This window comes from Canis lupus, chromosome 14 (assembly GCF_048164855.1).
Source record: "Canis lupus baileyi chromosome 14, mCanLup2.hap1, whole genome shotgun sequence".
Classification (NCBI taxonomy): Eukaryota; Metazoa; Chordata; class Mammalia; order Carnivora; family Canidae; genus Canis; species Canis lupus.
This window is the reverse complement of record NC_132851.1, coordinates 14,416,552-14,441,410: the sequence shown is the minus strand read 5'-3', so window position 1 is coordinate 14,441,410 and position 24,859 is coordinate 14,416,552. Positions and strand designations below refer to the sequence as shown.

Genomic DNA, 24,859 nt, shown 5'->3' with positions numbered 1-24,859 from the left:
CATATAAAACGGAGTAAAATCCCCATAGCTGGGAATCATAGGTTCTCAACATAAAGGTTAAGTCTTGTGCAATAGTCTTGTACTTTGACCTTAAACTGGGATGTAGTGAGTTACTACATGATCCTGGAAAATTTACACAATTTCTGATTCTTAATTGCCATATTGTTAAAGCAGGAAAATAAAAGAATTTCCCCCATTGGTTTATTGTGACTATTACATTATTTGGCATAGTTCTTGGAGCCCTGTAGGTAGTCAGTAATTAAATTGTTTTTGTTGTTGCCAAATCTTCCATCAAAGAATCACGAGAGAAGACTTTAATTCTAAAAGTATTAGATCTAGAATATAGAATTATGCAGTGCCGACAGAAAGCTTGATATTATTGATTCTCAGTTGTTGATATGTTGTTTTAGTAATACTTTAAGTTAATAAACGTGAAAATTATCTTCCACAGAAGATTTTTTGCATTTTAAAAAGGCTAAAAATATGGACTCCTATCATGTTTTCCAATTCTAATAATTTAGAATTATTATAATGTATAGCCCTTTGAATATAATACTTTTTTGCACTTAAAACTTTTAAGAAAGACAGTGGAAGAAATAAAATGTTTTCTATTTTTTTTTTATTTATTTATTTATGATAGTCACAGAGAGAGGGAGAGAGGGAGAGAGAGAGAGACAGGCAGAGGGAGAAGCAGGCTCCATGCACCTGGAGCCAGATGTGGGATTCGATCCCGGGTCTCCAGGATCGTGCCCTGGGCCAAAGGCAGGCGCCAAACCACTGCGCCACCCAGGGATCCCTATAATGTTTTCTTGAGAATCATTTTCTTGAGAATAATAGTAATTATTTATTAAAATATGCTATTTTGGAGGACTGAAATTCCTTTTCATTAGTTGATACATGTAAGGACAAAAAGTTGAAAGGAGCTGTCTTAAAACAATAGGCATATGTTCATGATTTGGTTTGTTCTCATTGTTTGCAAAAGTATAAAATTAAAATAAAGTTAAAATTTAAACAGCGATGGGGCACCTGGGTGGCTCAGTTGGTTAAGCATCTGATTTGATTTTTGGCTCAGGTCGTGAGACCCAACGTCAGGTTCCATGCTGGCTGTGCAGCCTGCTTAAGATTTCCTCTCTCCCTCTGTTGTGTGCTCTCTCTCTCTCAAAAAAATACAATAAATAAATTTAAAAAACAGTAATTATAACAGCTGCAATTGGCTTTGAGAGCATATATATTTAACAAAGATTTGCATTAAGACTTTTTTTCTTCTCTTGAAACTAAAAAACTTCATTATCCAAAGAAATTTTTTTTTGTCCATGAAAGTATGAAAATGAGATAGGGTTAGAACAGAGAGATAAAAAGACATTAAAAAAGGACTAAAACAAGAAAAATGAAAGAACATTTTAGGAATAAGAAAGGGAAATGAAAGAAGGAGAAGAGTATATTGTAGGATAGGAAGAATAAGAATCCTAATTCCTAAACATAAATAATTTTTATTTAAAGCAGAAGAAAATCCCTACTCTCTATATTATTACAATTTTTTTTTGTATCTTAATTAAAGAAGCTGTTAGCTTATTTTTTGTTTCATTTTTTTAATTTAAATTCCAGTTAGTTAACATATAGTATAATATTAGTTTCAGGAGTATTACAAAGTTTTTTCATATATGTCACATGTATCAATCACTTGGTTAAACCCAGTGTTTTTGCCATCAGAAATAAAAATCCATGTAAATAGAGGACAGTGATGCTATTCAACTATGGTCATTTCAGCAAGGACAAGAGTTCCTATGAGGCACTAAAGCCAATTCAAGCCTTTCAAATCAGACCCTAGTTCATGGCTGACATTCAACTTCAAGAATAAATGTTAGTGTACTCTCCTTAACTCAGCTGGATTCAGCCTCCTTTCTACTTTAAGGCAAAAGATGAAGGGGTCAGGAACCATTACAGTCTCTCTGTTACTGTATCTAGGTAAGTTGAACATAGAACAGACTATTGTCTGTTTTTGCACTGGTTTGAAAATGTATACCTAGATATGGAAAATTGAGTAAGACAATTTGATTTCTCCCAAGTTCACATGAAATGGACATATTTCTTTTATACCATTTCAGAAATAATGTACACCCTGTAGAATAGGTGTTATCCAGAAAATTGAGTGTACTACAGAAGAACCTATAGTATCTATATTATCTATGTGAGACCAAAAACAGAAAGGTGATGATTCTAAATGACACTCAGATGATGACTCAGTTTAGGTTCTACTGTTTGGTCCAACTGCTAATCTCTACATAAATAAAAATATATTTGTATTTCTATTTTTAATTTTTTTATTTCTATTATTAAATATTTCATAAAAATAATTGTGTCTTAAATATTCAAAAAAGGAAAAAGAAAAGGTTTGATATATATAGTTATCTTAATATCAAAGCATTATCTTTAATTTAATTTAATTTTTTAAAATGTTATTTATTTATTTGAGAGATAGTGGGGTGTGGTGAGGATGAAGAAGGAGCAGAGGGAGAGGGACATGAAGACTCTGGCTGAGCACAGAGCTCTACACAGGGCTTGATCTCAGGACCCTGAGATCATGACCTGAGCCAAAATGAAGAGTTAGACACTTAACATACTAAGCCTCCCGGGTGCCCCAAAGCATTATCTTTAATTTTTAGTTCATTTTCAACATTTGTTCATAGATAAAATATTAACTGCTTCAAGACCCTTGAACTTTCTATTTTTTCTGCTTGAAACAAACATTCCCAAAGATCTTTTAGGCTTACTATACCACTTTATTCAACCTGATAATAATATTCCTTGAACATCCTATGTAAAATAATTTTCTGCCACCCATCATTTGTTTTATACCTTTATCCTGCTTTTATTTAATGACAACCAGCCACTATATTACATATAGTTTGGGGTTTTGTTTTGTTTTTAGTTTCTTAATCGTTCTCATCCTCCTTTGCCAAGACACTATATTGTTTTTATATTCTACCAAAAGAAGACCTGGTGTATAATAGGTATTCAGTAAAGGTTTGCTCAATGAATGGATTTTAACAATTAGCTGTGATTATTTCTTGAGTTCTTGTAGAGGTCAAAAAACTGGGCAATTCCCAAATCCAGAGCCCGTGCATTTTCAATCTCAGGCTTTCACTAGGTGGTGATGTTGTTGCTCACTTTGCTTGCTTAGACCCTTGAAAGCCAGAAGTTTGGAACTCTTCTGAGACTATTTCTGTAGGAAAGAGACATAGGTAAAGCACAGTTTACATATAATGTGGGTAGTTTTATTCTGAGAGAGAATAGATTCTCTATTTATACTTTACAGTTTAGATATAATCTTTGACAATCTATTTCCTGGATTTTATGATTGTATTTTCTCTACCTTTACTGCTCAGTGAATGCTCAATTAAAAGTTTAAGCCAAGTTAGCATCATTTGAAACCAAAGAAGGCAGCTTTCCACATTCCTAATGATTTCCACATCCACTATATTATTTTAGTTTTATGGTTCTTACTACTGTTACCAACACTTTTCATTTTTTGTGTTCTAGTAGTACACAATAAAATGTTCCATAATTTTGCAGAACCTGACAGACTGAAAATAAACTGTTGGGTGGAAAGCAGCCCCCTTTGTCATGATATGTGAGTTGTATGTATAGTTAAAATGGTTAAATACTAAGGTAGGGGATCCACAGCTTTAAATGACCAGTATGTAAATAATATTTAGTAATCTTGCACAAATCTGTTTTATCAAGCCATTCTTAGGTAAATTATAGTACAGTGATAGTTTGATAAGAGCATTGGGTTTGAAATAAATACAAAACTGAAAAATATGCTGAAGACTGAGTTTTTATCTTCCAAATTTGACCTTGTTACACTTCAGATTTCTTAAAATTTCCAGTCTTATAAAACTCCAACCTCTCCTCCCTCTGAGACTATGTGATTCAAATAACCCCCTGCAGCCACTAATAGCTCCGACAATATATGGCCTTAGGCATAAGTACTTTTGTTAGTGGGAGGTCTCTTTTGAAAAGCTCCTGAACCTGCCATTTACTGCCCTTAGGCAAAAAGTCTTTAATTAGCTGCTTATCCCATCACCTTTATCTGGTTCTCCCCCCTCCTCCCAACAGGCAAGACCTTTAGAGACCCAGAAAGAACTACTTTTACTTGGATTAGCTCCATGGCAACCTGTTTATATCACCATTTCTTAGAGCAGGAGAGAAATTGATGAAGAAATAAATACAGGAGCTGAAACCTCATTCATTGATTCATTTATTCATCCAACCATTCATCCATGAAGAGGTTATTCAAAATAATGATAAAGAGCAATTAACATTTGTAAGAACCAGTATTAAGCATTTTCTTTTTTAATGTTGATACTAACACCAGGAGGTAAAACCTCTGTGGTTTAGAGATAAAAACAGAATTAGAATTTGAACCCAGGTTGTTTGTCTAAAGCCTGTTCTCTTAATCCATTACATAGTGTAGTATTAATCAGTAGGGAAATATATCTTTTAAAATAAGAAACAAATGTTAGATTAAGTAATAAACATGGGAATTGAAACTTTATAAAATATCATTTATATAGTAATGCATATCTGGGGATACTTTTAAAGTATATTTTTATACTATAATATGAAAATTTATATTGTTATATATGGTTTCTTTAGGAAAATGCTAAGAGAAAGGAAAAATGCAGGAATGATAAAGAGGGACTTGTAACCACAATATACCTGTATACCACAGATATATAAGCAGGCTATCAACAGTTTATTCAACATTTAGTGAGTGCTTACTAAGTGTCAGTCTCTATTCCAGCTTTGAATAAGAAGATAAGATCCCTGCCCTTATTGAGTTTACATACTCTATATGAGTAGAGGGAGATTGAGCAACACATCAATAATGTGTTCTCTTACTTCAGATAGTGATTAAGTACTGTGGGGAAAAGTAAAGAAGGGACTGGAGGTCAGAAGAAGACATCCAGGGCATGCTGCTGTCTTATATCCAAATAAGACAAACGGAGGTGCGTTATAAATGTGTTGGAAGTAAATAAGCATATAGACTGTGAGGCAGAGACAGATCTTGACACATTCAAGCCACAGCAAGAATCTCAGGTGTCTGGAACAGAGTGAATGATGGCAAACATGATAGAAGAGTTTGGGAGGCAGAGCAGAGGCCAAGTCATATGGAGCCTCAAAGGCTGTGGGGAGTTTGACTTTTCTCTAAGGAATGAGGGAATTTATGGAGCCTCAAAGGCTGTGGGGAGTTTGACTTTTCTCTAACGAATGAGGGAATTTATTGAGCTAGAGAATGATGTGGTTTTAGTTCTAAAAAATCACTGTGGCCGGGGTAAAGAAGAGTGGAATAGAATCAAAAAGACAGAATACAAGGGGATTGCAGTAGTGAAGAGGAACGGTAATAGTAATTTTGATAGAACTGATGAGAACTGATAAACTTTGGAATATATTTTTTAAATATTACTGAGAAAGTTTACTGATAGGTTGAATATAGATGTAAATGTGAATTTGAGGGACGCCTGGATGACTCAGTGGTTGAGTGTCTGCCTTGGGTTCAGGGCATAATCCCGGGGTCATGGGATTGAGTCCCGCATCGGGCTCCCCATAGGGAGCCTGCTTTTCCCTCTGCCTCTGTCTCTGCCTCTGTCTCTCTCTGTGTCTCTAATGAGTAAATAAATAAAATCTTCAAATAAATAAATAAATGTGAATTTGAATATAAGAAAGAGAAATTAAGATGAATGAGTCCTGATTTTTGGCCTAGAGCTAGGTGAATGTGGTGACATTTCCTGAGATGAAGAATGGTATAGCTAGAGGAAAATTTCAAAAGTATTGTTTTAGACATACTAATTAGGCAGATTATTTCAGCATTCTGAGCAAAAGTCAGAATTTGAGATAAACATTTAGTAGTCATATAGATGACATGGAAATAGATGCCATTATTGAGGGGTGATATTTGGAAAGACAAGAAAAGGTGGCTTAGGTCAGAGGGTGTTACAACATTTAAAGGATCAGAGGAGGAGGGTGAGGAAAGAAAGAGAAAGAAGAAAGAAAGAAAAAAAAGAAAGAAAGAAAGAAAGAAAGAAAGAAAGAAAGAAAGAAAGAAAGAAAAGAAAGAAGAAAGAAAGAAAGGAAAGAAAGAAAGAAAGAAAGAAGAAAGAAAGAAAGAAAGAAAGAAGAAAGAAAGAAAGAAAGAAAGAAAGAAAGAAAGAAAGAAAGAAAGAAAGAAAAGATTGAAAAGATTGATTGTTGAGTATAGCCAGTGGTATAGAAAAAAGCAGGATAGTGTGATATCCCAATGGCCAGGCAAAGAAAGACTCAAGTTAGATGAAGTGATCAATAGGAAGAAATAATTACTCATAGATTGAGTAAAATGCAAATTAAGAATTGAATATCACATTGCAACAAGAATATTCTGGTGACTTTGGCATAGTCACTTTGAAGGAGTGGAGACAAAAGCCTGATGAAATGAATGGAGGAAGAGGAGGTTTGCCACTGTAGCAGCAGGGAAGGAAACCTTAGGAAATAAAAAAAAAAGGTAAGTTAGAATCTTAGCACCACAGTGAGCAGAGTTCCAGACAAAAAGTAGATTGCTTCATCTCCTCAGTCTTCAGTGTCTTAGAAGAGAATAAGATATAGAAAGAATGTGAAAATATAATATGAGCTATACTATGATGGAGCTGTATAAGAAAGAACTTGGTGCTGTGGAAAACTATGGGACATCTAACAGATAAGGGAGTCAGCAAAAAGCCAAAGAAGTAATATCAACATTGAATGACCATGGATGGCAGTGTTGGCTATGTGGGAGAAGGACATGACAAGTCACAGCACTAAGAGAGTATATTAGCTGAGTAGACTGAACAGGGATAAGGGATTGTGATGATGATGTATTGGGAAATCATGGGTACATATAAGCCTGGAAGTGTAGTTAGAAACCGATAAAGTCAACTGTACTTATCTGTAGAAGTGAGGCAATTTTTGAAGGATTTTCAGCATTGAAATAACATGATCAAATTTTAATTTTAAAAGGTCTTTTTAAAAATAATAAGGAGACATATTACATGGATAACACACCCACCATAATGAAGTCCACTGATATGATTAATGAAGTAACCTAGGGAAAAAAAAAATGAGGCTGAGGTAGGATAGTGACAATGGAGTGGAAGAACATCTGTATTTTCTTTCAACTCAAAATTAACATTTCATCAATCACTTATTTTTCATCTGTTTTCTGGGTGAATCTCCATTATAGAATTCTTCTTCCATGCTTGGCATGTTAATTCTCAAGTCATCCAAAACTGTTGGTTTTCTTTTTAAAGGAGCTAAATTTTTTCCAACCAAGTTAGCATGGATTGATATTTAACCCAATAACACAAATTTATAGGAAATTACAACAAAACGATTTTCTTTAAAGATACATTTTCACACTGGTAAAAAAGTTTGTAGCACTCTTTTGAGCAATTACCCTAGGTTTTTGCATTAGGCTGTGGAGGTAGGAGAAAACTATATTATTAACTTTTAAAAAATGATTATTATAAAGATATATCCTGCTATCTCACTATTATAACCAGACTACAACAAATGCCCAAGGATCAGAGTGCCAGTGGTATCTACAATAATAATAGTCATAAAAGGAAATAGCAAAATGAAATACAATTCATTGACCTCTCACTGTGTGCCAAGTAGTTGCTAGCTTCTTTATGTACGTTATCCTATCTACACATTTTTCACAAAAGCCCTTTTTAAACAACTACATCATCATTTCACATATGAGGTATCTGAGTTTCGCACTAAGAGAGTATATTAGTTGAGTAGACTGAACAAGAATATCCAATATATCCAATATTACACAGTATTTAAAATTTAAAGTTAGGTCATGCCCAGAACCAAGCTGAAGGTACCAGTGGTATGAGAATTTTACTTTAAAATTAGTACCTTTAAAAAGTGATAGAGGCCTTCATTGACTTCAGAGCAGGTTTACACACACTTACTGTTTGTTGTCATACTGTAACTTGCAATGACCAGACCAGCACCATATCAAGTCTTTTTCTTCCCCGGGAGGACATGGACTCTGGAGCCAAACTATCAGTATTTAAATTTCATTTTCATCTCTTACTAGCTCTGTGATCTTGGGCAAGTTAGTTAATTGCTCAGTGACTCTCTTTCCTATAAAAATGAGAATATTTATTTTTATCTCATTGGATTATTGAGAGGCTTTAATGAATTAGAAATCTGTAAATCACTTAGAAGAGTTCCAGGCAAATAATAGGCTCAGTATAAGTGTTATTATCATCTTCGTAACTCCTGAAAAGATGCATAAAGGATGCATAAAGAAAAAAGTAAGATGATTCTTCAAAATTTTCTATTTCTAGATAAGAGCGATTTTAATGCAAAATTGCCAATGCACTTTTTTAAGTAATATACTAGAGATGATAGGCTGTCATTGAGTTAATTGTAGTATGATTTTAGATATGCCATCGTAAGGTTATCCATTCGTGTTGTCTAATTATTTTTAAAAGTTTTTAGGAAGGAAGATGTAATTTTCATTGTTCTTAGGAGTTTTAAAAAATCGTAAGATTTGGTGGTGTTTGCAATTCTAGTATCTGTCTAAGATGTTATCTCTGACCTTTTCTCTTATTTTAATCCTTTGCATTAGAATTGACTTCCTCTCTTGAATTGTTTTACTTTTAGTGCCCTGTGGTGGAATTTTAACTAAGCGCAAAGGGACTATTTTGTCTCCTGGATACCCTGAGCCTTATGACAACAATCTGAATTGTGTATGGAAGATCACAGTGCCAGAGGGAGCTGGCATTCAAGTAAGGGAATTTAAATTTCTCTCCTTTTCATTGTATGTTTGAAGTTAATCCTTTCAGAGATGACTGGATGCAGGTTACTTCTAAAGGTTTAGCCAGTACACTTCCCTGACATGATTGAATGCAATAGAAAGATCCTTACTAATTTTTCTATCTGCAAAAAGCGGACAACCAATTCAAGAAAGCGTAAGCAATGAGAAACGTGTGGTGCTCTGCACTACATGGGTAAGGGTTGTTTATTTCAGAGATTTAGTTGTGTGATTCCAGATCCAGGTTATTCTCTATTTCTCTGCTCTGCCATTTTAGCACATTGACTTAGTCCTTGAGCTTCTTTTCTCATGGCTACAAGAGCTCTAGTCATAATAGCTTTACGAAGCAATGGTCAAAAGCCAAGATGGAATGTTTCTATCTTATGGACCTTTACAATGGTTAAAAAAACTTGAGAAATCCTTCCCCTAGATTTTCCCTCTCATACTATTGACCAAAATTGCAAGAATATCCATTCCTCAGCCATATACTGGCCAGTAGCAAAAGATTTATTATGATTTGGCTCAAACAAATTAACATTAAGTACTTGGATTAAGCAAGGGCTCAGCTTCCTCTGATGTCCACTGTCCTCATTTAATTAACAAAACCAGTTATCTCATAGCAAGCAACAGGGATGCTAGTCTACAGACATATTATTGCAGCTGTGACCACTTTGGGGGAGGAGAAATTTGATGAGTTACTCCGTTTTACAAGGAGATTTTTTTTTTTTTTTCTGGATAAATTGATGGCATTTTACTACTGAGTCAGAATATACTCCCTGGAAGGTAATTATTCTTCACAAAATATTATATAATTTATATTTCATAAAAATCATTTGTTACTTCTTCAATTGAGTCATAAGGTTTTCCTTTGGAATTGAGATATATCTATCAGCTCTGGAAAAAGTAGCCAAGAAACCACTCATTAAAACTGAAATTAGAGGGGGGCCTGGGTGGCTCAGCCAGGTAGTGTCTGCCTTCAGCTGTGATCATGATCCAGTTCCTGGGATCAAGCCCCACATTGGGCTCCCCTGCATGAGGAGCCCACTTCTCCCTCTCCTATTCTCCCTTGCTTGTGCTCTTTCACACACATTCTCTCTCTCAAATAAATAAATAAATAAATAAATAAATAAATAAATCTAAAAAGAAAAGAAAGAAAACCCTGAATTTAGAAAGTATAATTTTTAGTCAAAAAAAAATCAACTTTTTGAATTTATCTGTGTAATTTTTCAGAAAATTAAAAAAAAATCACTTGACAGGTATTAGGAATAACATAGGTCAGTAAACCAATGAGAAAATATGAAATATATGTTTACAATGTTTTAAGGACATTAAAAATGAAAAGACTATAGTTCTATGCTTATATTCTGGCTAGAATATCATTTTATGACTAACTTGTAAAATTCAGAGAAAACCAATCAATCCTATCTTAACACTGGTAGACAAGGATTTTAGAATTGTCCACGTTCCAGTTTGCATAGAAAATCTGCAACCAGATGATAACTTTAGGAACTTCATTAAACATTTGCTGTATCATATAGTTGTGAGTTTATGAAGGTTATCCTAGAGGCTCTATATGAATATTAGCTTTTCCATTTCTGTCTCAGTTTATAGTAAAAAACAGAAAACAACAACACAAAACGCCTAGCATTTCTCCTTTAATTCTCATTCTTTGTTTTTGAGCCCTGCAATATGGTTTTTGCATCCAGTGCTTTAAATGAGCCACCCGTAGCAATCTCTGAGGACCTCTAGGTCATTAACTGCATTGTGTTGCTAATACTGCTTATGGTGACAAAAACATGCTAATCCTGCCCATTCTCCTGTCTTTCTTAAAATGTATTTTTCCTCCTTAGTTTTCACGGTACCAATACTCTCTTAGATTTTGTTTTATTTCTTTTTTACATCTTGCTTCTACATCTAGGAACATGGTCTCCTCTTCCTATTCAATACAACAGATACAGTGATTGAGAGATTCTGTGTTTTTTGTTCATTTTACCTTATACCATTCTCTCTGCCATCTTGCCTACTTCCATGTCTTTGGCTACCATTTATGCTGATGATGCCCAGGACCTGCATCATAACAGATCATCAGAAAACATTTTTTTTCAAAGGAAGAACGAAATAAAATTATTGTTCTTAAACCTAAATATCTAGCCCAGACCTTTCGCTTAAGCTGCATGCCATATATCCAACTGCCCACTGGGCATTTTCAGCTAAGCTTCTTGCTGGAATTTCAATTCAGCCTGTTCCAAATTGACTTCATGATTTTTTTTCTCATTATTACGGATCTTCTCCAGTGTTGTTTCAGAATGAACCCTTCATCCATTCAGTTGCACAAGACAGAAATCTTGATGAATTTTTTTTTCCCTTCCTTACTCTAAACAATGAAATATATCAGGTCTGTCTTTCATAAATCTTGCAAAGATGTCTATTTCTCTCCACCCAAATTTTTGCCACTTAAGATTGGGTGGTCATCCTCCCTGTCCCAGGTTCTTGTTCTCCTCCAATCTATTTGTCAGAGGGCAAAGAGAGTAACCTAAAATTAAAAGCCTAATACTATCACTTTCCTGCTTACAGTTCTTCAGCTGTCCCCTATATTCTTAACTCCTTGACAGGTTGATTTCGCCTTTGTGCTTTGTCCTCAGTTCTTACCTCTTCTGTTTACACTATTTTAGTTCTATATAAAAACTCTCTTTTGCCTTTGGGCCTTTGTGCATGTTGTTCCCTTTGTAAGCGACACTCTCCTTGATCTCCTTTTTTTGGCTTATTCTTAGTCATCATTTCTGTCTCATCTTAAAACAGTTCCTGTGGAAGACTTTGCGTGAACTCGAGAAAAGGTTAAGTCCCATGCTGTATGTTCTCATAGGTCCCTGTAATTTCCTTATTATAACACCCATCACATTTTACTGTTACTACTTACTTAATTATCTGTAGGCTCATGAGGGCACTAAGTAAGTCTGCTCTGGCAGCTAACACAGTGCTGCCAGTATACGCTCAGTAAATATTTTTAGAATGAACCAATGAATACCTCCCTAAGCAGTGGAATTTGGACTATTTTAAGGAGTTAAGGCAGCATGATGAACTAAGAAGACATCTGCAGACAAAGTACATTGTATATCACTTGTTCTAGCCAAACACTATTCAAAACTGGACACTTAATAACAATGACACTATCAAATCTTTCACTGAGGAAGCCTTTTATTTAATGATCATACCTTAGAAAACAAAACTGGAGCTTCACAGGGCATTTATGCAGACTTATGGAATGTGAAAAATACTGGATTTTTCATTTTAAATATTCTAAAGGACTGCCAAACACTATTTTTTTCTCTTTTTTCTAATTAACCTCTTATATGTATGGTAATTTTAAACATATCACTAAATCACAAAATATTATATAACATACACAAAAACATAATATGTGATTTATATTTCATTAGGGAGTATGAAATTTCACCAGCTTTACCTAAAAGCTACCTGGCTAATACATCAGGTTTAATGTAATGCTTATTTCATTTTATTCAGTTAGGATGAATATATGTGTGAACAAAGAATTATATAAATATCTAATAAATACTATATGAGATGAAATGGAATAACCAGTGGTGGAAAGAAAAAAACATTTAGAATGCTGAAAAAATTACAAATAATATAGAATTACTGAGCAATTGTTAGAAATAGCTTCAACAAATAGAATAATTTGTTATATTAATTTTACATGAGAAGTTTGTGGGGACTAGTGTATTCATTTGTTTGCTTATTTTAGCAAAGTATATTGATGGAGAATTCTAACAGGACCATAGTAACAGTTATCAAGCAAAAGAACAATCTTTATGTGAATAACTATGGGAAAACAATGTTCATTACTTAATTGTGTCAATTTGTAGAATGATCATCACGAGTGAATGTAATCTAACAAGCAAATTAAAATGAGATTTGAATGTCTATATGAGGAATATCTGGTTTTAGTGACTAGAGATTCATTACCTCATAAAGCTATCCTGTTCCATGATGGACAGCCGCATCTAATGCAAAATTCTAACGCTGAATCAATAGCTGCTTCTTTTTACATTTTGGACTCTCATTTGGCTTTTTGTCATTGTGGATCTTTGGTCATTTACTTGAGTCTCCTACACCCTCCATGGTTATTGTACCAAACTACATTCACAATGTGCCCAGTCTCTGAGTGGCAAACACTGTTAGTTTTCTGTGGCTGCTGCAAATCACCATGCATTTGATAGCTTAAAATAGCAGAAGTTTATTCTCTCACAATCCTGGAGGCCAGAAGTCACAGAGCAGTTTTACTGAGATGTAACTGAGCTGCTGACCGGGTTGACCCTCTACTCTCCCTTCTGCCCAGGCACTAGAGGAGGATCCTTCCTTGCTTCTTCTGACTTCTGGGGGCTGTCAGCACTCCTTGGTGTCTGACTAGAACTCCATTTTTTGCCCGCGTGGTCACACTGCCTTCTTGTCTTCTGTGTCAAATCTCCTTTGACATCTTTCTTATGATTGTATTTAGGGCCCATTTGAATAATCCAGGATAATCTCCCTATCACAGGATGCTCAGTTTAATTGCACATGAAATACCTTCTTTTTTCCCCCCATATAAGGCAATAGGTATAGGCTCCAGGGATGAAGATCTGATATTTTTGGAAGCCGGTACTCAGTCTGCTATACGTATATATCCAGAATTAAACAAAATTTCTTCTTCTCATTAAGATAATAGGTTTTCCAACAGATGTCTTCATTTATGTTCTTATCACCTCTCTGATCTCCATAACTCAAGAAAAAAAAGATAAATTACTCTTGAGTCATTCCTCTTACTTCCTTCCCTTATTCAGATAACATAAAATCCAGTAACTTCCCCTGTAGTAACACATGAGACATCATGGTCTCTTTTTCTATTACTTATTCCTGCCACCACCCTGCTTCAATCTTTTATTGCTTCTCACACAGACTACTGCAGTGGACACTGAAATTGTTGGGGTTTTTTTTGTTTGTTTTTTGTTTTTTTTACTTGCATTTTCTTCATCCAACACAGTTCTGTCCTTAAAGTATTTCTGATTATACTCCTTCCAAAACCTTTAGTGGACTACTCAATTACATAATTTTATTGTGGTGGTGTTCCATCTTTATAATCTCTTGGCCAATCTGTCTCAACTAAGACACATTACATCCTTTATACACACTGGGTACTACTCTAAACTAAAATTAATTTAATTTTTACAACAATTCTATGAATTAGATACCTTTATTACAATGATTCATATGAGTAATGGGAGGCATAGAAAGATTAACAACTCATAGGATTATATGCCAGTGAGTGGAGGGAGCCAGGAACCTGTAAATTCAAACATCCTAACTCTGTAGTCTCTTGTAATCCACAAAACTCACTCTTTCTAACTTTTCCTAACTTTGCATGCATGTTTCCTCTTACTATGTAAATATCTTTTACTGTGGCTAAATTGGATTATCGATGGTTCACTAAATCCACCTCCTAGCTTGTCCCCTCTACATTTTTATAATTCAATAATTTTTCAGTGGAAAACCTCTCAATACTTTTAGCTTATCTCAAATGTCAATTCCTGCATGAATCCTTACAATTTTTTTCTTTTTCTTTCTTCTTCTTCTTTTTTTTTTTTTTTTCTCAGCTGAATGTGATCTTTTCTTTCCCTGAATTGTAGGAAAGGAAAACTCAGATATGAAGACAGAATTGATCATTGTTTAAGGAGCTGGTGGTAAAATTCCAATCATACAGCTTTAATTCCATTCTTCTTCCTGTCCTGGAACATTGCCATTGGGCCTAATGCCTGTCACACAGGCAGGGTATCTGTTGCCATGTGGCACTCACCCCTGGAAAAGTGGCACCATCGTTCACTTGAAGGGAAGAATGATGATGGTCTATTTTGTGGAGAAGAAATTTTTAATGACTGTAATTGTTATAATTATTTAGTTAATGAGTGCAGTGCTTACATTTATAACAAACTTATCTAAATAACATAAATTCATTTTAATAAAGTTAGTCCTTTCCTTCCTCCAAAATAATAAAATATATTATTGAGAAAAATAACATCCACAGTTGTGGGGGTCCTGTAGGTTCTTGCAAAAGCTCAAGCTGTGCCAAGTGAAGTGCAACAAAGTAACACATGCCTCTTTCTTTAAATAAAATTTAATAGACATGAGAGAATTGTACTCCAGCATTTCCCTCATCAACTTTAGGGACCTTTATAGTAATTTAGTTATTATGACTCCATTCATAAAAATTATCTTTAGAAGATGATTCCAGATCAGTTATAAAGTATAATTTTGATCATCCATATTGAGACATATTAAAAATGTGCATAGGGAATAATAATGTTAATATTTTTTGAATGAAAGGGAATTGAGCAAAGCTTAGGCAAATAAAGGAAAATAAAAATGTATTCAGCATAAACCTAGTTAAAATGGCAAGAATCTAACACTCCAGAACATAAAAGTTAACAAATTATTTAGAACATGCATGGAAATTCCTGGCACTAATACATGAATTAACCCAAAGCCTTTATCTTCTTTTTTTTTTTTTTTTTTAGATTTTATTTCTTTCTTTATTTTAGATATATAGAAGAAAACAGGGGTTGGGAGCAGAGAGGCACAAGCAGATTTCCTGCTGAGTGGACACTGGGCTTCATGCGAGGCTCCATTTCATGACCCTGAGATCATGACCTGAGCCAAAATGAAGAGTTGGATGCTTAACCAACTGAGCCACCCAGGCACCCGTTACCCAAAGCCTTTAATAAAGAGAACACTCTGAGATGGTGACAGACATTATCAACGTTATACCCATAGTGAACACTGCTAGGTACCCCATGGATGTTTCTCAGCAAGGCCAGTCCCATAATGGCAAAAATCAGTTCTGTTAAAATCCTTTTATGAAAGGACACAATGGCATGGCCCCAGCTTGGAATTCTCTCTTCTAATGTGGTGATGAGGACTATAATATTATTATATTGTTAGAAATATGTGTTCTCATGAGTAATTATTATTTCACAGGTGCAAGTTGTCAGCTTTGCTACAGAACATAATTGGGATTCTCTGGACTTCTATGATGGAGGAGACAACAATGCTCCACGACTTGGAAGTTATTCAGGTAAATAGAAAGTTGAGCTTAATTAAAACATAGAAATAATTAGGAATATAAAAATCTCTCATTCTTTTTAAAAGAGCTCCCAGAACTCTGACTTGGCAGTTTAGATTTATTTTTATAAACCATACACAGGGAACTAAATTACAAAGTTAGAAGTTTGAAAGACATCAAAGGTAATGACATTGAAATTGCTGTTTAAAACCTTACTCTATTCTTACTATATTTGTGTAATTATTTATTGATGCTTTTATAGTAATACTTTAAGCTAAGCTGTGGTTCAGGAATAATATGTATGCCCTTTTCCCTTAAATAGTTAAAAATTAGACAGTACTTGGTAATTATGATATGTCTACTCAAAGTGTGTTACCCAGACATTAAAATAATTTTAGAGACTGTCTAACGAATGGTAAATGTTACAAAGTACTGTTGAGTGAGAATAAAGAGACTATAAAATTATTTCCAAGAAATGAATAAAATTACATAAAATTAATATATATCCAGGTACCAAGACCAGAAGGTTTTTAAATTTCTTAAGGTTTTTAAAGGTAATTTATGCAATAATCTAACAGCTTTTTCCAGCATACGAAAAGTGAGATCAAATTTTATATTAATTTTAACTATACTTTTTACTTTATTATACTTTTTGACTACAGACATAGGAACATAGCTACGCCAACAACTTCTACATTTCAGATATACTTAAATCAGTGTGAATGGTTTTAAGTTTTTAGTAGATTTTAAAATAGAGTATGATAACCAGTTTTTCAGCATCACCATTGAGTAAAGGAAAGAAGAAATATCTGGAGTAGGAGCGACTTGGTTTTGTCATAAAAAGTATTTTAGACATAGAAGAAGGTAGAAATCTTTCTTGGAAGAAATTCCGTAACATTTTAGGTATACATGTACTTAGAATAGATCAGATGTAATACTTCCTTAATAATAACTACAACAATGAAAATAATAAAAGTGACAAATAGCAGCTATTGATTTACCAAGTGCTAGGTCTATATGAGGCTAGTCATACATTTCCTCGTTTGCTCTTTCTAGCAGTTCTGGTATGTGACTGAAGTTTAGAGGGAATAACTTGCCTGAGGTAGTACAGCTAGGGTTAGAATGAGACTGGGGCCTAGCTAGTGGGACTCTTGAGCCAGAGCTCTTCATCACTAAGATTCTCTAAGAGACTAAGGGCAGTTCGAGTGAACTTTGATTTTCTGTTTACCCCTGTCTTCAGTGATGCTGTGAGGATACTATGGATGGATAACAGGTTGAAAGCAAGCAAAAAAGAAAAACAATGCAATTATATGTTTTATAATGAATTAGTCCTGATTTCTTTTATAGAAAGATCAGTGAGTGGTTAAAGGTCCACAGAGTTGTACAAAGAAAGTATAAAGTAACTAGTTACAGAAAAATTTTGCAATGCTATCAACTAATATGCTTGTTGAAGGTTATCTTAAAACATAGATTTGACATTTATTTTTATGCTTATCATTTGAAACTGCTTGAGTTGTAATCTTAAGGGTCTTGATCTATTACTCAATGTCAAATAGTCAGGAAGTAATTGGTTCAAGCAGCTATTTTATGTTTTCAAGTCCAGAATTGAATTAAGTCAAGTTGATTTCCTTTAGAACTTCAGAAGTACATCATTATAATGTACTGGCTGGGAGACAAGGCAAATAGTAGTTTATAATTCGGATTTTTCAAACACTACTTACCAGCTTTGCTGTCAGAGTCTAAGATATATCAAGGTACTTTACCTGGTATAGAAGAACATACATAAATACATACTTAAATGCAATGCATATATGTTTATATATAACATATATAATACAAAGGGTAATAAATATATCTTCTGAACTCATACATAATCTTTACTATACTATAAAAATCACATGTACACTTTAAAATTAAGTTTCTTATTTGCTCATGTTTTAGAATATTGAAAAACACGTGAAATTCAAAATGAATATTTTAGGTGATCTGCAAAATTTACTGCTTTGACCCACTCTTTGTTTCTGCCTATTTTTAGGGAACAATCTAGAGTGATCCCAAAGGCCTATCACCTAGGAGATAGTCACAAACAATAAAATGAAATAGAAATGTAGGAAATATATTTTTATCAAAAAATTCCTGAAAAAATACTTGACCAATATATAGTTTCAGTGATAATCTGTTGGCTGATTAGTAGTTAGCTTACTTAGTTTTACTATAATATTTATTATGTGATCACTGACCTGCCTTTTCAATTATCATTTCAGGAACAACAATACCCCATCTGTTGAATAGTACATCTAATAATCTATATCTAAATTTTCAATCAGACATCAGTGTTTCTGCTGCAGGATTTCACCTTGAATACACAGGTAAATGTAATATGTACTATTCAAGAAATTTAAGAACAAGTTTATATTAATTTTTAAATATTACTTTTTTGAATATAGAAATTAAGTATACTTGGTCGAAGGAGAATATTATTATTTTTTTAAGATTTTGATGTGCTGCTTCAGTTCATTTGCAAAAATATAAAGCTTTAATTATTTTCATCAGAATTTACAGGTGTTTTCTTTTTTCTTTTATTGTAAGAATACATAAAATGAGATCTATCCTCCAACTTTTAATCCACAATACAGTAGTGTTATCTGTAGGCACAATGTTGAACAGTAGATCTCTAGACCTTATTCATCTTGCATAACTGAAAATTTTACCTGTTGAACAGAAACCTCCCATCTCCCTAAGCCCTGGCAACCACCCTTCTACTTTCTATTTCTATATACTTGACTTTTTTTATTTATATTATTATTTTTAAAATTTTGACTATTTTAGATACTTCATATAAGTGCTATCATATAGTATATGCCCCTCATTATCTGGCTTATTTCACTTAGCATAATGTTTACTAGGTTTATCCATATTATTACATTTGGCAGGATTTTTTTTTTTTTTTTTTTTTTTTTTTTTTTTTTTAAGAGTGGGGCAGCCCTGGTGGCTCAGCGGTTTAGCACTGCCTTCTGCTGGGGCGTGATCGTGGAGACCCAGGATCGAGTTCCATGTCAGGCTCCCTGCATGGAGCCTGCTTCTCCCACTGCCTGTGTCTCTGCCTCTCTCTCTCTCTCTGTTTCTCTCATGAATAAATAAATAAAATCTGTAAAAAAAAAAAAAAAAAAAAGTGAGTGAAATTACATTGTATGTAGATGCCATCGTTTCTTTATTCATCTTTTTTTTTTTTAAGATTTTTATTTATTTATTCATGAGAGGCAGAGAGAGAGGCAGAGCCACAGGCAAAGGGAGAAGCAGGCTCCCTGCTACAAGCCTGATATGGGACTCAATCCCGGGACTCCAGGATCACACCCTGGGCTGAAGGCAGGCGCTCAATGGCTCAGCCACCCAGATGTCCCTATCCATTTATCTTTTGATGGGCATTTCAATTGTTTCCATATCTTGGCTATTGTGAGTGATGCTGCAATGAAAGCAGGAGCTTAGATGTCTCTTTGAGATCCTTATTTTGAATGTTTTATAAATATACTCAGTTGTGATTGCTAGATCTTATAATAGATCTACTTTTAATATTTTTGAGAAACTTCCAGAGTTTTCCATAGTGTAGTTGGTTCCATAAATGTAATTGGTTGCACCAATTTACATTCCCATCAACATTGTATAAGGGTTCCAGTTTTTCCACATCCTCATCAACAGGTACTTTTTTTTTTTTTTAAGGTTTATTTATGTATTTCAGAGAGGGAGAGAGAATGTATGCAATCAGGTGGAGATAGAAGGGGAGGGAGAGAATCTCAAGTTGACTCCATGCTGAGCATGCAGCCCAACATGGGGCTTGATCTCACAACCTAAGATCATGACCAGAGCCAAAATCAAGAGTTGGTCGTTTGACCAACTGAGCTACCCAGGTGCCCCAACATGTACTTTTTTTTTTAAACAAAGAATATAAAAGTTATCAAAAGGAGGCATATCCTAACAAAAACTCCAGTTTTGAGTATTTATTCACCACATAGCATAGCATCAACATTCTTAAAGCAGATAGTCAATAAATATGAGACATAAACAAAAATACATTATGAAATTGACCAACATTGATCCCAGTATAGAAAGTCTACATAGAGCAATAATCGTAAGAGTAATATAGAAAATAATTGTTTAAAGTATCCCCCCCAACACGCACAAATACACAAAATACCAGGTCCAAATGGCTTCACATAGAAATATTGCCAACCTTTAAGGACCAGGTAATCCCAAACCTGTTTTAATTATTCTGTCTCCTGGGGTGTATCATAGATTCCCATAATATGCACAATAGAAAACTACAAATCAAACTCTTATATGAATATGATGAAAAAGTTTTATTGTTTCAGTTCATTGAAATTTAATTGACACATAAAATTGGGTTGTTCTTGAACTTATATAATGTATTGATTTGATATATGTATCTATTGCAAATGTTACACAATATGGATAATTAATACCTCTGTAGCTCACATAATTACCTTCTTTTTTTTCTTTGTTCTTTCTGTGTATGTGAGAGAGAATACTTAAAATCTACTCTTTTATCAACTTGCAAGTAATGACACAATATTAGAAACCATTGTCACCATGTTGTATACTGGATCCCCAGAATTTATTCATTTTATTACTAGAAGTTTATATCCTTTGACTCACATCTCCCCATTTTTTGCACCTCTTATCCTCTAGCAACCATCATTCTTCTCTTTGTTTCTAAGATGCAAGATGAATGAATCATTTTTAAGTTCCACATACAAATGAGATCATATTTGTTTTCTCTGTCTGACTTATGTCACTTAGCATAATACCTTTGAGGTCCATCCATGATGTTACAAAGGCAGGATTTCCTACTTTTTCATGACAGAATAATATTTAAAATTATATACACTATACTTCTTTATCTATTCATCCATATATGGATACTTAGGTTATTTCCATATCTTGGCTATTGTGAATAATGCTATAATGAACATGGGAATGCAGATATCTCTTTGAGATCCTCATTTTATTTCTTTTGGTTATATACCCAAAAATAGAATTCCTGCATCATATGAAATTTATATCATTCATTTCTTGAGGAACCTCCATATTCTTATTCATTCTGACTATACCAATTTATATTCCCATCAACAGTGAGCAGGGATTCCCTTTTACCACATCCTCAGCAATACTTGTGAACTATCACCTTTTTTATGACAGTCATTCTAACAGGTATAAGGTGACATCTCATTGTGCTTTTGATTTGTGTTTCCCTTGTGGTTAGTGATGTTAAACATTATTTCATGTACCTCTTAGCCATTTGTATTTCTTCTTTGGAAAAATAGTTATTTGGATTCTATGCCTATTTTCAAAGTAGATTTATTTTTGTGGGCTTTTAAAAATTTATTTTGTTGTTGTTTGTTTTGCTATTGAGTTATATGAGTTTCTAATATACTCTGAATACTAATGCCTTCCTTATTAGATATATTGTTCGCAAATATTTCCCCCATTCTTTAGGCTGCCTTTTCATTTTGTTGTTTCTTTTACTGTGTAGAAGTTTTCTTTTTAAAGATTTATTTATTTTATTTTAGAGAGAGAGCATGAACAAGGGTAGTGAGGGGCAGAGGGAGAGGAAGAGAGAATGTCCAGCAGATTCTGCACTGAGTGCAGAGCCCAACATAGGGCTCAACCTCATGACCCTGAGATCACAATCTGAGCTGAAACCAAGAGTCAGAAACTTAACTGACTGTGCCACTCAGTTGCCCCAGAAGATTGATTTTTAATTTGATGTAGTATTACTTATTTATTTTGCATTTGTTGCTTATACTTTTGGTGTCGTATCCAAAAAATCAATGCCAAGACCAATGTCAAGGAAATTTTTTTCTATGTTTTCTCCCAGGATTTTTACAAAATTCGGTTTTATTCCAATTCTAATTATTGTGAGTAGTGTAAGATAGGGTGCAATTTCATTTTTCTGCATATGATTAAACAGTTTCCCCAACACCATTTATTGGGAAAAACTACGGTTTACCCCTTGAGTATTCTTGGTTCCTTTGTTAAATGTTAGTTGGCTGTAAATGTGAGGGTTTATTTCTGAGCTCTCAATTCTATTACATTGGTGTATGTGTCCATTTTTATTCCAGTATGGTATAAAAATGCTATACTATACAGTATGGTATAAAAATACTGACCAATTTTGTGCCAGTATGATACCATACTCTGACTACTGTAGCTTCATAATAGTTTGAAATAAGAAAGAATGATGCCACTAGCTTTGTTCTCTTTTCTCTGGATTGCTATAGGTATTCAGGGTCTTTTGTGATTCCATGAATTTCTGTCTCTGTGAAATCATGCCATTGGAATTTTGACATGAATTGCATTGAGTCTATAGATGGCTTAAATGTGGTTACATTTGTTCCCAAATTTTATTGTTGTTACTGGTTATGCTATTGTAAATGATATTGTTTTCTTTCTTTTTCAGATATTCTGTTTTTGGTTTATAATAACACAACTAATTTCTGAATGTTGATTTTTTTATCCTGCAACTTTATTAAATTTGTTAATTAGTTCTAGTAGCTTTTGGTGGAGTCTCCAAGATTTTATAGACATAAGATTGCATCATTTGCCGACAGAGACAATTTTACTTTCCTCTCTGGTTTGGATTTCTTTCATAATTACTTTGGATTGGATTTCTTTCATAATTACTCTGGATAGAACTTCCAGTACTGTGTTGAATGAGAGTCATGAGACTGAGCAACTTTAGTCTTGTTCCCTTAGAGGAAAAGCCTTCAACCTTTCATCATTGAATATGATGTTAGCTGTGGGCTTTTCATATATGGCCTTCATTAAGTTGAGGTTCATTCCTTTTATACCCATTTACTTGGGAGTTTTTATCATGAAAGAGTGTTTTGTCAGATGCTTTTTCTGTGTCTATTGAGATTATCACATGATTTTTATCTTTCATTCTATTAATGTGATTAATTGATCTGCATGTGTTGATTATTTTTGCATCTCTGGCATAATTCCCAATTGATGGTGGTGTATATTCCTTTTGAGGTGCTGTTGAGTTGCATTTGCTACTATTTTGTTAAAAAAATTACATCTATATTTACCATGGACTTTGTCCTGTCATTTTATTTTCTTTTAGTGTCCTAATCTGGCTTTGGAATCAGGATAATTCTGATCTCATAAAATGAGATTTCGAATGTTCTCTCCTCTTCAGTTTTTCAGAAGAGTTTGGGAAAGACTAGCATTAATTCCTTTTTAAATGTTTGGTAAAATTCACCCTTGAAGCCTTCTAGTCCTGGGCTTTTCTTAATTGGAAGGCTTTTGCTTAATAATTTAATCTCTTGTCATTGATCTGTTCAGATTTACTATTTCTTCATGTTTTAGTTGGTAGGTCATATGTGTCTAGGAATTTGTCCATTTCTTATAGATTATCCAATTTTTCAGTAGATTATTGTTCATAACAATCTCTTATGAACCTTTTTATTTCTGTGATATCAATGTAATGTCTCTCCTTTCTGGTTTTGTTTGTTTGAGTTATCTCTGTCTCTGTCCCTCTTTTTTAGTTAGTCCATCGAAACCTATGTCAAATTCGTGTATCTTTTAAAAAACCAGATCTTCATTTCTTTGATCTTTTTTAATGTTCTTCTGTTCTCTATTTCATTTATTTCTGCTCTAATATTTGTTACTTCCTTTATTCTGCTAACTTTTGGCTTAGTATATTATTTTCCTACTTCCTTGAGATATAAAGTTAACTCATTTATTTGAGATCTTCCTTTTTTTAAGATTTTATTTATTTATTCATGAGAGACACAGAGAGAGAGAGAGAGAGAGAGAGAGGCAGAGACACAGGCAGAGGGAGAAGCAGGCTCCTTGCATGGAGCCAGATGTGGGACTCCATCCTGGGTCTCCAGGATTAGGCTCTGGGCTGAAGGTGGGGCTAAACTGCTGAGCCACCCAGGCTGCCTGAGATCTCCCTGTTTTTTTAAATGTAGACATTTATTACTATAAACTTCTCTCAGAACTACTTTGGTGTATCTCACAAATTTCAGCATATTGTGTTTCTCTTCTTTTTGTTTGTTCATTTAGAGATATTTTTTGATTTCCCTTTTGATTTGTTCTTTCAATGATTGGCTGTTTGTGAGTGTAGGATTTGATTTCCACATATTTGTGAATTCTCTGGTTTTCCTCCTGTTATTGATATCTCTAGTTTCACACCACTGTGGTTGGAAAAGATTTTTGATATGATTTCACTTTTAACTTTGTTAAGACTTCTTTGGTGATATGATGTATACTGGAGAGTGTTCTGTGTGTACTTAAGAAAAAAAAACAAAAAACAAAAAGCATATTTTGCTGCTTTGTAAGGAATGTTCTGTATAGGTCCATTAGGTTTATTTGGTCTAAAGTATAGTTCAAGTCCAATATTTCTTTAATGCTTTTCTATCTAAATGATCTATGTATTGTTGAAAGTGGAGTACTGAAGTCCCCCACTATTATCGTTGTCTATTTTTCCCTTCAGATCAGTTAATGCTGAACTGACTGGGCCACCCAGGAGCCCCAATTTGCATATACATTTATGATTATTATATCTCTTTGATCAAAAAATCTAATTATCATATAGTGGCTTTATCTCTTGTTACAGTTTATATTGTCAGATATAAGTAGAGCTACCACTGCCTCTTGTGGTTTCCAAAAATCTTTTATTATCCCTTTGCTGTGAGCATATGGGTGTCCTTGAAGTTGAAGTGTCTCCAGGAGGCAGCACATAGTTTTGTTTTTGTTTTGTTTTGTTTTAAATCTATTCAGCTACTCTATATTTTATGCTTGGAGAATACCATCCATTTACATTTACAGTAATTATTTATAGGTAAGGACTAGCTAATACCATCTTATCAATTATTTTC

The 24,859-nt window shown here is 33.9% G+C and overlaps 1 protein-coding gene across 1 annotated transcript in view; it reads left to right on the top strand.

Annotated features, from left to right (window-relative positions):
- CSMD3 (CUB and Sushi multiple domains 3) overlaps window positions 1–24,859 on the top strand; it is a 1,168,727-nt gene that overhangs the window by 1,006,943 nt on the left and 136,925 nt on the right. The window contains exons 36-38 of the mRNA XM_072774281.1: window positions 8,695–8,819; window positions 15,872–15,968; window positions 18,221–18,325. Coding sequence (XP_072630382.1) covers window positions 8,695–8,819; window positions 15,872–15,968; window positions 18,221–18,325 — 327 coding nt within the window. The remainder of the gene's footprint in view (window positions 1–8,694; window positions 8,820–15,871; window positions 15,969–18,220; window positions 18,326–24,859) is intronic.